This window comes from Carettochelys insculpta, chromosome 16, assembly GCF_033958435.1.
Source record: "Carettochelys insculpta isolate YL-2023 chromosome 16, ASM3395843v1, whole genome shotgun sequence".
Classification (NCBI taxonomy): Eukaryota; Metazoa; Chordata; order Testudines; family Carettochelyidae; genus Carettochelys; species Carettochelys insculpta.
Window position 1 is genome coordinate 32,843,484 of NC_134152.1, and position 14,925 is coordinate 32,858,408.

At 50.5% G+C, this 14,925-nt stretch overlaps 2 protein-coding genes across 5 annotated transcripts in view; one reads left to right on the forward strand and one right to left on the reverse strand.

The window, feature by feature from the left end:
- DRC3 (dynein regulatory complex subunit 3) overlaps positions 1-6,407 on the forward strand; it is a 22,753-nt gene extending 16,346 nt beyond the window's left edge. For 2 of the 3 annotated variants that reach the window (XM_075010978.1, XM_075010980.1), the window contains 2 exons: positions 2,776-2,907; positions 3,508-3,777. In XM_075010978.1, coding sequence (XP_074867079.1) covers positions 2,776-2,907; positions 3,508-3,621 — 246 coding nt within the window. In that variant the 3' untranslated portion in view covers positions 3,622-3,777. Of the gene's footprint in view, positions 1-2,775; positions 2,908-3,507; positions 3,778-6,182 lie in introns of those variants that run through there. The other variant, XM_075010979.1, reaches the window with a different exon arrangement.
- Positions 4,861-14,668, reverse strand: ATPAF2 (ATP synthase mitochondrial F1 complex assembly factor 2). 2 transcript variants are annotated; one of them, XM_075010981.1, is made up of 8 exons: positions 14,371-14,668; positions 10,991-11,035; positions 10,541-10,686; positions 8,915-9,012; positions 7,517-7,597; positions 6,857-6,969; positions 6,430-6,545; positions 4,861-5,826 (listed from the first exon to the last, which is right to left on the reverse strand). In XM_075010981.1, the coding sequence occupies exons 1-8, from the start codon at positions 14,498-14,500 to the stop codon at positions 5,689-5,691; spliced, it is 867 nt and encodes a 288-aa protein (XP_074867082.1). In that variant the 5' UTR covers positions 14,501-14,668; the 3' UTR covers positions 4,861-5,688. The 2 variants fall into 2 exon arrangements, with proteins under 2 accessions (XP_074867082.1, XP_074867083.1); XM_075010982.1 differs by lacking the exon at positions 10,991-11,035.
- Between the last annotated feature and the right edge of the window lie 257 nt (positions 14,669-14,925).

The following is a 14,925-nucleotide window of genomic DNA, read 5'->3' on the forward strand; positions in this document are numbered from 1 at the left end:
CTCCTCCCTCCACCCCGAATAAGACTGCAGGAAAGTTGTGGTTTGTCAGTTCAAAGGTTGTGGCTGAAGTTTGTTAAAATTGTGGTTTTTGGCTTGGTCAGACATCACTAGCTAGATACTCCCTTGGCATCTCTCAAGCTTTGTCTCAGGCCAGATCTACACTAGACCTTACAGTCGATTGTACAGTTGCACAGCTGGAGTTGACTTCTCTACAATCTACTTACCTGGCTGTCCTCACTGAGGGATGTTGATAGGAGAAACTCTCCAGTTAACCTCATTTAGGCTACTTCTACACTCGCCCCCTCCCGTTGGAGGGATTATGGTAACAAGGCACTAATGTGCATATTCAGCACCTTATGAGCATAATTGCAGCCGCACAGATTTCCAACTGCAGACTTTGAATTGCAGATTGACAGTGTAGATGGGGGCAGCTTTGAAATAAGCACCTCACTTCGACGTTCCCTTGCGCCCACTTAGTTTTGAGGGAGTAAGGGAGTGTCAAAGTGGGGCACCTATTTCGAAGCTGCTCCCATCTACACTGTCAATCTGCAATTTGAAGTCTGCACTTTGAAATCTGCATGGCTGCCATTATGCTAATGAGGCACTGAATATGGACATTAGTGCCTCTAGCCTTCTTCTAATTACCTCATTACCATGCCCCCTCCAACGGGAGGGGGCGAGTTTAGAAGCAGCCTTACTTCTTGCAAGATTGAGGAGTACAGGGGTCGACTGTTGAGCCCTGATAGTTTGATTTTGTGCATCCACACTAGGTGCACGAAATCAAATCCCAAAAGATCAGCTCTGACTTGGCTGATCTTGGTAGTGAAGACAAACCCGCAGGTTTGTCCGTAACCTGTTTCCTGAGGATTAAACACCACCTCTGGGTATCCCTCCAAAGAGCACTATTCTTACTCCTGCAATTTTTTCTAGGGCACAGCAACCTCCCCTTCAAAGCAGGGCATCAGCACAGAAGGAATGCTGTGTGATGCCCCACCCCAGGCCATTGATTTTCAAAGGGAAGCCTGACAGAGGGGTGCTCAGGCACTGTGAACTGGCACGCGGCATTAAAGTGCCACTGACAGTTGCAGCAATTATAAACAGTGGCCGTGCATGTAAAGCTATAGTGCACATGAAGTTGTGGTCACAATGCAATCACAACTCTGAATTTTCTTACAGCTGTGCCCATAAGACAATAGTGGTAGACAAATTGAACCCCTGGGCCTGCAAGGGCAGATCTGCTGGTAGGGGGAAGGAAGATGGTGACTGCATTGCAGGTTTCCACCAGGGATGAAAGCTTGTGTGTATTCTGGCCAGTGCTCTGGGAGAGTCCTGCAGCTGGAAGCTACGTGGGAGAGCTGCCTGTTCTGCCCACTCATTAGGGATTGGCTCAATGCAGAAGTTTCTGCAAGGGAAAGTCATGCATCCAAACAGCATGTCATTGCCCTGCCTTTCCAGAGCCACAGCTCCTCTGAGCCAGGGTCCTGCTTGCATAAAGCCCAGGGCTCCTCTGAGTCAACACCCTGCCCCAAGAGCCTCAGCATGGCACATTCTCTGAGCTGGTGTGGTAACTGTATCTTCCAACTAGTGAAAGTTGTAAGGAAGCAAAGTCAGAAGGAGACAAAAGACTTTTGAAGATAGACTTCCAGGTCAGGGGCAGCTGCCACCTGCAGCAACTGTGAGCGTGGCCTCAGTTAGGCACCACTGCCACATATTTATTTTTCCACGCTCCTGTCCATCTCTGCAGAGAAGCCATTTTCAGGTGTTTAATAGGCAGGCGTGGCTGCAGGAGAATACTAATCAGGGTTTTACAGCAGCCATGTTGTATTTAAAATCTCAGGAGGAAGCTACTGCTTCTGCTTGAAGTTGTGATGCCAGAACAAAGGCACAATAGCATGTAATGTATCGGAGGGGTAGCCGTGTTAGTCTGGATCTGTAACAGCAACAAAGCGTCCTGTGGCACCTTATAGACTAACAGAAAAGTTTTGAGGATGAGCTTTCGTGAGCACAGACTCACTTCATCAGATGCTGTGATGCTTCATCACTTCATCTGATGAAGTGAGTCTGTGCTCACGAAAGCTCATGCTCAAAACTTTTCTGTTAGTCTATAAGGTGCCACAGGACCCTTTGTTGCAATAGCATGTAATAGAACTGGAAGCAACCTTCAGAGATCATCAAGTCGAGTCCCTGGCACTCACAGCAGGACCTAGCCCCATCCCTGACAGATTTTTTTTTAAATCTAACCTGCCCCAGACTCTCGAAAGGCCCCCTGAAGGACTGGACTCTCAACCTTGGCTTTACAAGGGCAATGCTCTAAGCACTGAGCTATTCCCTCCCCCCATACACAGCACATGCCACCAGTTAAAGCAACCTGAGTGCAGTTTTCCATTTACCACACTCCTGAGAGAGGTGCGTTGGCAAACATGTAGCCTTCCTCACGCTTGACAGCTGCCAAGAAGGGCTTGTCCTAAGTTGCAGGGCAGCACAGTGTGGAGAAATGAGCATGGAGTTAAGAGTTTAACTCCATTCTCTGCAGCCTTTGGCAAGTTACCTCAACATTGCCTCAGTGTCCCCATCTGTAAAATGGTCCTTGCACAAAGCTGAAGTTAGGCTAGGTGTGCACAGTGCTTTGAACAGGTAAAGCATGAGATGTACCAGGGAGAACTTTTATTTTCTTCTCTGATGATGCTACCAAGTGCCGCACTGCTGCACATCTAGCTCTGTGACCTGCTGCATTTATATGTCAAATCCCATCGCTCGGTCAATTTCACTCCCTAGCTGTTTACAGACAAAGACACCATCGTCAACGCAGTGAACGCCTCCCATGATATCCATCTGCTGAAGATTGATAATAGAGAGGATGACATCATCACCAAGGCCAATAGCTGGTCCTCTTTGGTGATTGATGAGGTAAGACGACCCCAGGGACCTGGGGAGCAAAACCATGTTCAGGAGCAGAGACAAGTGGCAATGCAATGAAAGCGTACCAGCCTGCAACTTCTTGCTAGCACAGCAGGCAAAGAGGCACCCAGCCCCAGCCAATGTAGCTGGGCCAGTGCCAGGGAGTCAGAGGGCTGGAGGGACGCGTCTCCTAAATTTCTGATAGACCAAGGGTCTGAAACCTGCAGCTCCAGAGCCACATGCAGCTCTTTAAGGACTTTTCTCGTGGCTCCTGCCACTATCATTGCAAAGTAAAAAAAAAATCCCTCCTGATTACTTTTGATAAACGGTGAACGTCCCACAGTAAACATGCATTGCATTACAAATCATCACGTGCACTGCTTTTAAAATAAGGGTTACAAAAAGCATGGCTTGATGTTATTTACTACAGACTGTCTCATAGTCACGTGTGGTGCAGCTCTTGAATTATCAAGGTTTTTACTGAATTTAAAAAATGGCTCTTCTTGCTATTTTGGTTGCTGATGCCTGCGACAGACCCTTTGGATACAGCAGGTGGCTGAAGGGTTGAAACAAGCCCAGGGACCCCCTGTCTAATCTCACTCCCCTCAGGTTCACAAGAACGAGATCAGCAGAAACCGCAACCGTGTGCAAGAGATCAATCAATACATCGACCATCTCCAGGAGGAGCTGGACAACTTGGAAAGCCTGGAGCAGGTGGAGTAGGCCAACAGTGACTCCCATGGAACGACACAGGTCTGGGTGAGTTAACAGCCTCTTCTGACAGCCCTTCTGTAAATACTCACTGATGGGGATGTTTCATCCCAGGCTGTCACTCCTTGCCCGCAAAATCATATGCAAATAAAAATGCTGTTTGTGTTTGGAAAACTCTGGAAAAGGAGCTGAGCATTTCACGTCGAAGCCCAATGAGCTGTACGCTTCAAATCAAAACCAGTTCACAAGCAGCTGGGGTCTGGATCAGCCATGAGCAGGCTGAGCTGAGATTCACTCTCGCCAGCACAAGGCCATAAGGCACCATTGGGAGCCTGGGACTTAGGCAGCAGCTGGCATGATGCAGAGATGGGGAAGAGCACGCGCTCTGTCAGACTCCGCACCCAATCAGGGGGTTCTGGCCCAGCAAGCCTGAGGATTGAGGCACTGCCTCCTTTCTCCTCTGCCTCACACTGAGCTTAGCTGCTTCCTCTGGCCAGCAGAGAGGGAAATCAGTGTCTCTGCAGAAGCTCACCAGAGGCTGCTCAGTGTGGAGTCATTAATTTCCCTGCGAGCTCAGCAGCAGCTGCTCCATTGGCTTCGCTGGCAGCTTGGACTCATTTTTTGCTAGAGGCAGGCCACTGACAGAGGGGAAGAAAGAAAAACTCAGGCTTGTGGAATGGAGGCGCCAGTGCGCATTTTGGGAAGAGGCCAAATACCCCAGAGATTGCTCTTCCCCTTTTCATGGCATTAGCCCTGCCCACGGGCTGATTGAATTTGCTCTGGTTTGGCTGACCAAGCACTGTCATGCCTTGGGCAGTCCTCCCATCATTGAGACAGTGCTGACTGGCTGCACCAGGGCTCCGACTTTTCAGTAGGGCTGTGCACTCGTAGCACCCATTGAAATCAATGAGAGCTGCGGGTGCTCAGCCCCTCCAGAAGGTTATGTTCTAGATGTGTCAAGTTAGCCACCCAGAAATGAAGGGCTCCAAATCTATGGTCACTTGTAAAAATGCTGGTGTTCCTGGTTCCCCCAAGCACTAACTGGAAATGAAGCTGATTCTGAATGAGGAGGACTCCAGGGGTGTTTGTACTCATGGGAGGTTTCCACAGCAACTGCCTAGCTGACCTTTTTCTTATGAGTCCGAAATCTTCAGAGACCAGCCTCAGTGAAAGCCCAAGACTCCTAAACTTGTAGGGAAAGGGGTGGGTTAGATCAGACTTTTGCAGCTCAGTCAGTGGGTTTTCAATGAGTACAGAGTTGAGCACATGCATAAGCCTTTGCAGGATCCAGGCCTCATATAACTGAGGAGTTTGAGTTACTCAAAAACCAAACGCACATCTGGAGTGTCACATCTCTTTCAAAAACAAAACCAGCAGGAGCTCCCTTCCAGACCCCAGCAAGCAGGCCCATGCATTTGCCTGAGCATGGAGATCCTCAGACAGGGACACAGAAGAAGCCCCAGGGGAAGGAAGCAGACCAGCTGTCAGTCAGCGATGGCTCTGCTGTAGGTTTCTGGGGGCTTGTGTGTAGAGAGGCAGCACCCATCCCACAGTGGGGTGGGGAAACACGAAATGACTGACCACAAGCACTGGTTCCCAGTATCAAGCACGAGATGCCTTTAATCAAACTGGGATTGAGCCCAGCTTTGTGCAGGGGCAGCACATAAGTGGGTGAGGAGTAGGCACAGCTGGGTCTGGTCTCCAATTATATGCCTGACTGAAGCCCTTTTGCAGGGGTGCTGGTCCCATGGATGGGAGCCTTGCAGGATAGGAGGTAGACAAGCTACCCTTCTGAGTGATCTGAGCTACAGCCTAGGGTCACAGCCAGTGACAGGGCATTTAACTGGGGACGAAGGGATCTCAGACAGTGCCTCCCTTGTAACAAGGGATGCTGACTCACTGGCACTCTCCAGCACTAGCCGAGCTAGGAAGAGAGGCCTTAGCTAGGACTCATTCTGAAGTCCTGGCCCCCTCAATGCTAGGTCACCATGCTGGGAGGGGCTAGGATGGCACTGGTTGCCGGCCAAGGACTTGAATTCACCAGGCTGCACTGTAATCTATACTGGGCATTCTTCTGCCTCAGTCCTGTAGCAGCTTGTGTTTTACCGTCGAGCTCTCTGAACAGAGGTGAGCAAAGAGGGTCCCAGCAGCCGTGCGGGCCTGCAGCTCGTACAGATCGTAGTCGTGGGCCCATTCCACACTGCCCCACCGCTGGATCTGAGGGAAGAGAGAACAATGAGCTCACTGGGGACTTAGAAGGGAGTTGCACGGCAGGTCTTCTTGGCCTCCATTTTTCTGTCTATAAATGGAAGTAGTAGCTCCCAGGAGTAGCACAAAGTCTCACCAGCGCTAGCTCAGAGCCCAGAGACCCTCAAGAGAAAGGGGCTATAGAAGGCAACGTAGTGGGGCCTGGTCCAAAGCTTACTCAATGAAAGTCTGACCAAGTCACCAGACTTAAGGTCAGGGATGGTGTTGTGCATAACAGTCACATCAGCAGTAGCTTAGTGCTCAGCAAAGTGCTTAGGCCTGGCCAATACATAGAGTAGAGACCATTGTTGGGTTTTGCACTGCAGGTTGGAGGAGGACAGAAAAGCAGCAGTCCAGCTTCTGCAAGAGAAATACCCAGACCTAAGCGCCTTTGGCTGTTCTTCATGCGACCGGGGTGGCTGCACACTCAAAATCACATTGACCACATTGGTGGAGTGACTGCCTCTGGTAACAACAGGCAGTTCTGCTGCCAATCATTTGCGCTGGGAAATGACTTGTCACACTGGGATTATTGCTATTTGAATTATAGGGTAGCTCTAGAACATGGTTTACCTGGTATTCTTCCTCCAGGCGAGACAGCAGCACGGCTTTTTCTACTGTAATGTGTCTGTCAATCAGTCCCATGGACAGAATCAGAGATTTCAACTGTGTGATCACATATTCTATTCCTGCCAGAGTGAGAGGAAATATCAAACACACACCACAATCAGTTATGTAAAATCACATCGGCATCATCACACCTTCTGAAGGTACAGCCAAGGTGTAAGGTTTTCAGTAAGATCTAAGGGATAGAGGATCCCCCACGTGCCATGGATTGATGCACTCTACAGAGTCAAGTCCACAGTTAATGCACATGTGAAATTCCCTTTGCTAATCAGGATCCATTGTTGCTGAGATAAAAATGAGAAAGGCGTATTTGCTCAAGATGCGTTGTATGCCCTGGGTAGAGAGAGAGACCAGCTAAAATCACCCTTATTACCTTGCAGGGCCCACATATTGTAAGATGCCAAATGGTTGGTGAAAGTGTCTTTGGTCCTGGCTGGGATGTTTGGCCCCATGATGCTCGTAGAGGAGCCGATCTCCACGTTGTACCTGGAATGTGTTAGATGGTACCAAACAATTAGCCCTTGACACAGGTGCCCTTGGTATCATGAATCAAGACTGTCTAAATTTAGTCCTGGTGTAAGCAGATGCAACCCACACCGATGTCTGCTGGGGTTATACCTGCTTTTACCCCTCAGCAACTGCATGGGAATATCTTCTACCCCGGTCATGGAGCCGGTCACTGCAATGTTGAATTTGCAGCAATATCTGGTCTCGGTTATAGAATTCACCAGCCCAATTCCCTTTCTCCTCAATGAGCTGAGAAACTCCATGAAGGGATAACCAAACCATCAGGCTAGAGACTGGCCAAAAGCAGCTCCTCACTGTTGGAGACCTGAACGGTCTCTGGCCTCCAAAGCCACCTCGGTGCCCCACAATGCCCCTTTTCCATTGCCCAGCAGGCTGGCACCAGAACAACTCGTAAACTCAACTGTCTTCCGCAGCGGTGGTTCTCAGACGCTGCAGTGCCAAGTGCGCTTTGAATACCCCAGAGAAGGCAGTTAGCAGTGAGATGGGAAAGTCTTTGACGTCTTACCGCTTCTCAGCCCACTCGATCATGGGATCCCATTCATTCTTCTGCAGTTCCACGAGAGCCATTGGCTCTTCTACCCTGTAACTAGGACATTACAACAAGAACACAACCTTTACTGACAAATCATTGGCCTTCACACACTACCTGGAGCAAACCTACTGTTGAGCCTGCTTCAGGGATACCCGGGGAGCCCAGTATTTGAAGAGGTGCCAACCAGCTGTAAGCTTCAAGTGAGTAGATACTGCGGGCTCTGGAAAGGAAGAGCTTCTATTGCTGACAGTCCCTGAGATCCAGAGCCCTCTGCTGGACAGGCTACCAGTCAGCTCTTCAGCCTTCTAAGGGGGGATGCTGCTCCCACAGCCCTGCACACATTTAGGCCCTGATGCTGTGATATTATTTCCAGGTGTGTGTCTGTCCTTCTGAAGTACCTGCAGGGGCTGTTCTCAGCCCACTGCAGCACCAGCCTCGAGCTCTGCTTCACGCCACCAGACTAAAAGCAAGTTGGTTTTACAGATGGAGAAACTGAGGCACAGAGAAGGCCGCTGACTTGTCTGCTGTCCAGCAAGTCAGCAGTCAACCCCAGTGCACACTGGGTCAGGCCAGTGGGATGCAGTGGTATCCAGTGGACCCTAGTCTCTGAAGCACGAACTCATCAGCTACGTGGTTAATGTGTTTTTATAAAATCCAGCAAGAGGGAGGGCCTCATAGCCCAGTCATCTACACAGATACCTGTAGCCCCAGACCACGACCCAAGGCAGTTCACCCAGGCTCGGCGACACAGGTTTGTCTCTGCAAAGCAGACACCCCTGAAAGCTGCTGGAGCTCAGTGGGGCAGGCTGACATGTTCAGTGAAAAAACAAACCGTGTGGCAGTGTCTAGCACGGGAACTGCCACACACCTCATAGCTAAATCCACGGCTCCTGCACCGCACTTTTGAAGAGCAACGTCTCGTGGAGATAAATTCAGACCCGGCTCAACTGGCCCCCTTCCTAGTGGTGAAATCTCCATGAGCTGTGTGAGTTTGAGGGGGTGGTGATGTTGGAGGGCTGGTGCTAAGTTCACACTGTGAGTAAGATGTACTCTCCTCCCACTAGGGAGTGCCTCTCTGTGGTCCCCTTTCAGAAAGGGCCCATGCTCTGACCCACATTGGTTGCCAGGCTCGAGGGAAACACTGGGGTTACTGGGGAGGCTGCATCTCTATGAAAAGAGAAAGGTCGATGTGTTTGTCACAAAGGCTGCCGTTGTGCCAACCAGTCCCCTAACAATGCGCTTCCAAACCTCCAGTCAGCCTTCCTGCCTACGCAGCCAGAAGATACAGGACCCAAAATAATATAATGAGATTGGCCTGCTTCTAAGCCAGAGGTTCCCCCAAGTGAATTTCAAGCCTAGACAGTATCCTACCAGACAGTGTCTGTCTCCAGGAACTTCACAGCGGCTCTGATTAGCTGCTCTTTGTTTCGTTGAGATGGGTTGTCCAAAGCTGTGTTGCACAACATGGTCTACAAGACAAAAGGCAATTGGACTAGCCAGAATCCTGGAGAGGCAGCTGCAGCAGTTCAGACCTTACAAGATCCCTGACAACAGCTGAAGAATTCTTATGGCGCTAGCGCAAGGGTAGACAGTAAGAGGCCTGTGGACTGGGCACTGCTGCTATATTTACCTGTATGTCCAAAGGTGTGGCTGCTGGCAGCTCCCATTCATCACAAATCACCGTTCCCAGCCAATGGGAGCCGCAGGACACGTAGTGGACTGGGACACTGCTTTCCACAGCTTCCATTGGCTGGGAACAGTAATCCATGGCCAACGAGAGCTGTAAGCGGCCACACCTGCCCACATGCAGGTACATACAGCACTGGCTGGTCGAAGAGGTGAATTATATCTCTCCTCCAGGGGCTCTGCACCATGAATATTCAAGTTCCAGCAATGTTAACTAGGATACAACCTGAGTGTGACCGAGCAGCACAGTCTTCAGGGGCAGGGAGTTTGTTTATAAAGAGAGGCAGGGTGATTAAGATAAGAAAAGGCTTGTCATTTAAGCAAAATAAGGCTCAGATAATCCCCAAAGCATTGTCCGCTATTCCAGTCAAAAGATTAAAAAAAAGGTTGGCTAATGGGGGAATTTTCCTAGGGAGCCTAGAGGCAGAGTTTGAAGGGAGGCTAGGTTTCCTACCAACATTCTTTAAACCAAAACCACCCGATTTACCAAAATAAATAAATACCAGGAAAGGATCAGGATCAGCTGTTGGAGTAAAAAGAGAATGCAGGCAGAAGCCCAGCAAGAGTGGGGGCTATCCTGATTATTGCACCCGATACAGCATGTATTACCCACCCTTTGGTCTGACCCAGCATGGCCATTCTGATGTTTCTGCATAGAACCCAGATGTATCTGCCAGCCCAGGCCCCTGCCAGAGCTGAGCTGGAACTAAGGACTTCTGATGGGTCTCTCTGCAGTTAGTAACAAAGTAAGAATATATATATTAAAATTCTAAACCTAACAGTGTCCCCTGAGTGATTTGCCACAAGATGTCACAACATGTTACTATTAGACCGAAGTAGGTCCACTAGGAGTCTCTTTTAAACAGGAATTAGATTCAGGGCTCCTGTCAGCTAATTTCTAAATTACCTGCCAGGAGACTAGATTTTCAAGTGCCTAGACTGTCCCGGGAATCATAGTTAATGTTGCTTCTTCCAATCCCCAGTCAAAATCTGAAATGCAAGGGGCAGCCCCATCCCCCACCTCCCAATGTGAGGCTACTTGATATGCCTCTCCCCCCTGCCCACAGCCACTACTCCTGCTACACTGGGCAGGGGCAGCCCCAGCCCCACACCGTGAGGCTACAGTGAGGGGGCGGCCGCAGGGAAGGAGGTGCACATGTGATGACAGCCCTTCCCCACACACCCCCTGCACAGGAGAGGCAACTTTATGGACATGAGAGTGGCCCAAGGAGCACATGCCGCAACAGTGGTGTGGAGCTGCTCTGGGTTCACCGTGGCACCTCCCCTTCCACAGAAGCCAGCCGTGCTCACCAGATGCATAGTGTAGAACTTGATGGTGTCCTGCTGGGAATCCCATTCTGTAGCAACTGCAATAGCCAGGGCCTTGCTGGGGACAGTGAAGAGCTTGGCCTGGGGCGTTTTCAGCTTCCTGTGGTCCAGGTTTATTTCAAAGCCACCTGGGGGACCAGATTAGAAACTTGGTGGGATTCCAGGGGAAAGCACAGGAGGGAGAGAGAGAGCTGAAAGGGGCAAATTCATCCAGGGCAAGGCCAGCAACACATCTGGCCCTGGAGTCTCCCCACTGATGGTCCTAAGGTTGGCCCTCAAGGTCTGGTTTCCAGGCATGGTCAGCGTCTGCCAGCAGGCAGGGCCTGTGTTCCAGGCAGAGTCTGCGAGGCTAACTGCCCTTGCCTGTGACCAGTGGTCATACAAAGGGCCATGCAGATGACACACAGCCAGAGTCCTGGTGGAAGCACTCACCTTCGCCTTGGGAGATGCTAACGTTCTGGTAAAACCTCTTCCTTTCTGCAGGGGGAGGGGGGAAGTACATCTGTTCAGAGCAGCAAGAACACTCGAGCCCCTCCCCGTTCCCTCCCTCTGACATGCCAGCTCCCCATGGCAGTGCTCCGCACGGCACAGCTGTATCCTCCTTCCCCATCTCGGAGCCTTACTGGTTCAGCATCCCCGTCTGCAAGCCCATGTGCCCAAATCTCTCTGGGCTTTGGTCTGTCCTGGGAGAGGGCTCACTGTGAACCAAGGGCCCCTCTTCAAGCCAGAGCGGTTGCTTTCCTCTAGCAAATTGGCCCTAGCTGCAGTCTTATACCTGCTGCACAGCACCCCTAGGCAAAGCAATAGGCACCACAACAGAAAGTGTGTTATGGCTCATTTGGCTTAGCACCACGCCAGGCTGAGCCCTTTTGTGAACCCACTGAAGCTAAAACATCGCCCCAGGGATGCATGTGGGTCATCCAGTCTGGTTTTAATCCCTGTCCCACCCTCATTCTAATCTTGTCTGCAAGAACCTAAGCACCAGCTGTGCCCAGGTAGAAGGAAGATGCCCAATTTATAGCACCATTCTTACACTCCCTTCCCCCTAAAAGCAACCCTTGTCCCACGTGTATCAACAGAGGATGCTGGCATATTACATGCTCCAGGTCTTTTTTCTATTTACAGCTTTCACATAATGTTTACTTGGGGGGCACTAGGACCAATGGCTGCTTCTCCTCCTCCCAACACCAGGTGACCTTGGGGGACACCTGCAAGGAGGAAGAATCAGAGACTCCAGCCCATCAAGACAGAAGAAGCCAAAGCAGGACACAGTGAGAATTTACAATTTTGACTCAACTGTCTGTGCCCTGCGCTGATCAGCTGTTTGCTCCAGCCTATTCTCTTTGCTTGCGTGCCTCCACATTGGTTCCTCTTAGCCGCTTCCCCCTGCTGTGCTCTTTTCTCTCCTTTTAGATGATGCGTTTCTAACACTCCAGCCCAAAATGGCACGAATGTGTCATTTGCTGCCACCCTCGTGTCCACTCCGCTTCAGATTCTCATCTAATTAGACTGTAAACACTTGGAGACAGGGACCATCTGTTTCGCTATGTATGTCCAGCACCTCACGCTGTGGAAGCCCACTCCTGATTGCCCTGTGGGCACTACTGTAATAAACACGACAGCTGATAATACTAAACAGATGTGAGGCCCCGGAGCACAAGGCAGGCCTGGAATACGCTACTGCACTCCCTCCCTCTGAGCCCCTCTTTGCTGGGCAGAATATTAAACTAGCCCTGCGTCAGTGGACCAGCTCTCAAGAGGCTCCCTTGGGAATAAGTTATGTGACCTGTCCAGCTTTGCTCAGCTATTCACAGCTGTTCCACCTGCTGGAGAGATGCAGCAATTCCAACCATATCCAGCCAACTTTTAAAACAGCTCCCTCTGGCGTGATTTGAGACAGAAGCAGATGAGTGCCTGAAGATAGAATAGCCCCTAAATTACAGTAACAAACTAGCCTGTCATGCTGCCATGAATGTCCTCTGGCTGGATCCAAGATCACTGCCCACAACATATTATAAATGCCATGTCCTGATTGAGTCCCTGCATGTACCAGGTATACAGGAGCACACAGCCTAATATACCGGGGAAGCAGTGATCTCTTTGCTCTTCCCCCAGCCTTAAAACTGAGAGTCTTCCTCTCAGCTGCACCCATTATGTCCAAGAGCATGGCCAATGCAATAGCAAGTCTACCCTTAGGAATTACAGACTCCAGTTTTAGAAGCAGTTTCCATTTAGCATGTGCACCATCACCAGGCTTGACCATTAGACTTCTGAACAGCATCTAATTCCCTGACAGTGCCCACACATAACACAGCTATATCCCTGCACTGACAGGCAGCCCACATGGCAAAAAACCATGGGGAACACTAATGAAGGAATTCAAGGGTGTCTTTGGGCATGTGTTATGCAGGAGGCCAGACTAGATTGCCTCAATAATTCTGTTGGGCTTTACAATGCAGGAGTGAATTAACACGGGAAGACAGGCTCTGTGAGGACATTCAGAGCAACAGCAGAGAAGCTCCAAACTGGAAGCTATGTGCATCTAGTTCCCAAAATCTGAGTTATCTTGGGGACTGGGTCATTTACAGACAGACACCCAGCCCCATTTCCCACACAAAGCAGGGAGAACAGGCTACCTCCCCAAACCCTTCACCATATGATAACAACACAGGTGAATAATGTGCAGTCTCAAGAGTTAAAAACCATTACTGAACCACGGCTCCACTCCAACATCTTACTGTACACGCAGGCCCTAGGTTTCCAAAGTCCCAGTGTGGGCAAAAGCTGTCTGCCCAGACCAAGACATGGATAAAGTATGGTGCCCTAGCCTTCATAACAAGGGCAGGAGATGGATGGCAGGAGATAAATCACTTGTCTTCTGTTCTCCTTCTCTGGGGCACCTGGCATTGGCCACCGTCGGCAGATGGGATGCTGGGCTTGATGGACCTTTGGTCTGACCCAGTATGGCCGTTCTTATGTTCTTATGACAGTTGCAATACCAAGGGACTTACGGAATGGCATGTTGTGAAAATTATTCAAGTGTGCTCTCAAGGCCTTAATCCTGCCACAAGACAGACCTATAGTCTAGTTTTAATGGGGCTACAGGATATACATTTCATTGCAAGTTCAAGGTTTTGGCTTGTGAGAAACAAAGGGTCAAATTTCACCATCCTTGTACAAACAAAACCACACAGGAAAGACATTGAAAGCGTCACTTCTACAACTAAGGAAGGATGAACCAGGGGTGATGTGTTAGCCTGGGATTCAGGAGACCTGGGTTGATTTGCTGCTCTGCCACTGACTTTGTGTGACCTCAATTTCTCCCATTCCCCTTATATAAAGCAGGGAATCACAGCACTCCTCAACCCTACAAGAGGGTTGTGAGAAAGAATAAATTAAAGAACATGAAGGACTCAGTTACCATGGTGACTAAGGTCTTAACAGTACTTAAAATAGAACTGACAGCACATACTAACTGCTGCTTCAGTGAGGCCATATGCACACAAGGCGGCAGGCACGAGGCACTAGATTTAAAACTTGCTGGGCCAGGGATGTTGTTTTCTTTTCTTCCTACACAGAAAAAATGTTCTGGGCTTGAAATGTCTGGGTCTTTCCAACCAACCACTTCAAATATTCAGTTGGGGCCCACCACACAAACCAAAGCCCTCCTCTGGAAACAGCAAGTGTTGCCTCTCTCATAAAATGAGGTCAGGACTGGCTAATTCCACCGACAAAGATCCCTGCAATTTGCAAATGACCATGCTGAAACTTGCCAAGCACGCGGCAGGACTGCTGTCCAGCTTAGGCCTCACCTGTTGGTGGTGTGTACGCCCGTGCTGTGCCCGGTGGCAAAGGGCTGGGGCCCCCGGCAGGAGGAGTCAGGCACAGCTGTGGAGCCTTCGGCAGCCTGGTATAGAACAGCCGCTGACAACTGCGCCACATTGTGGGAACACAGGGAGCAACAGCAAGATGGGAACTGCCTCGTTATACACCCGGGCTCCTAATGACTGGGGACTGCTCAGCAGGATCACTGTCCACCCCCTCCACCCACAAACACACCCCTACCCGGGCCAAAGGCGCCCCTGCCGGGATCAAGGGCGGCCCCAAAGAGACCCCCTCTGGAAACAGCAGCCCCCCCGCCCCGACCAGTCCCCCCGCCGGTAACAAGGTCCCCCTGCAAAGCCCCCCCCGCCGGTAACAAGAGCTCCCCAAAGAGCCCCCCGACAGCCCCGCCCGCCGGGATAAGCAGGCCACGAAGGTAGGAGGGATCCCTGGCTCAACCCTACAGCGTACACAAGAGCTCCTAGCCCCGCTGCCTACAGGGGCTGCACGGACGCGGCTTGAGGGACAAACGCCTTCCCCTTCCT

What these genes read in the sequence shown, in the direction of transcription:
- ATPAF2 (XM_075010981.1), bottom strand. Translation starts at nt 14,500, where the DNA reads ATGTGGCGCAGTTGTCAGCGGCTGTTCTATACCAGGCTGCCGAAGGCT. An exon ending in ATCGAGTGGGCTGAGAAGCG is followed by an intron (nt 6,970 to 7,516) that starts GTAAGACGTCAA and finishes AACACATTCCAG; the next exon opens with GTACAACGTGGAGATCGGCT. An exon ending in GCCTGGAGGAAGAATACCAG is followed by an intron (nt 5,827 to 6,429) that starts GTAAACCATGTT and finishes CTCTTCCCTCAG; the next exon opens with ATCCAGCGGTGGGGCAGTGT.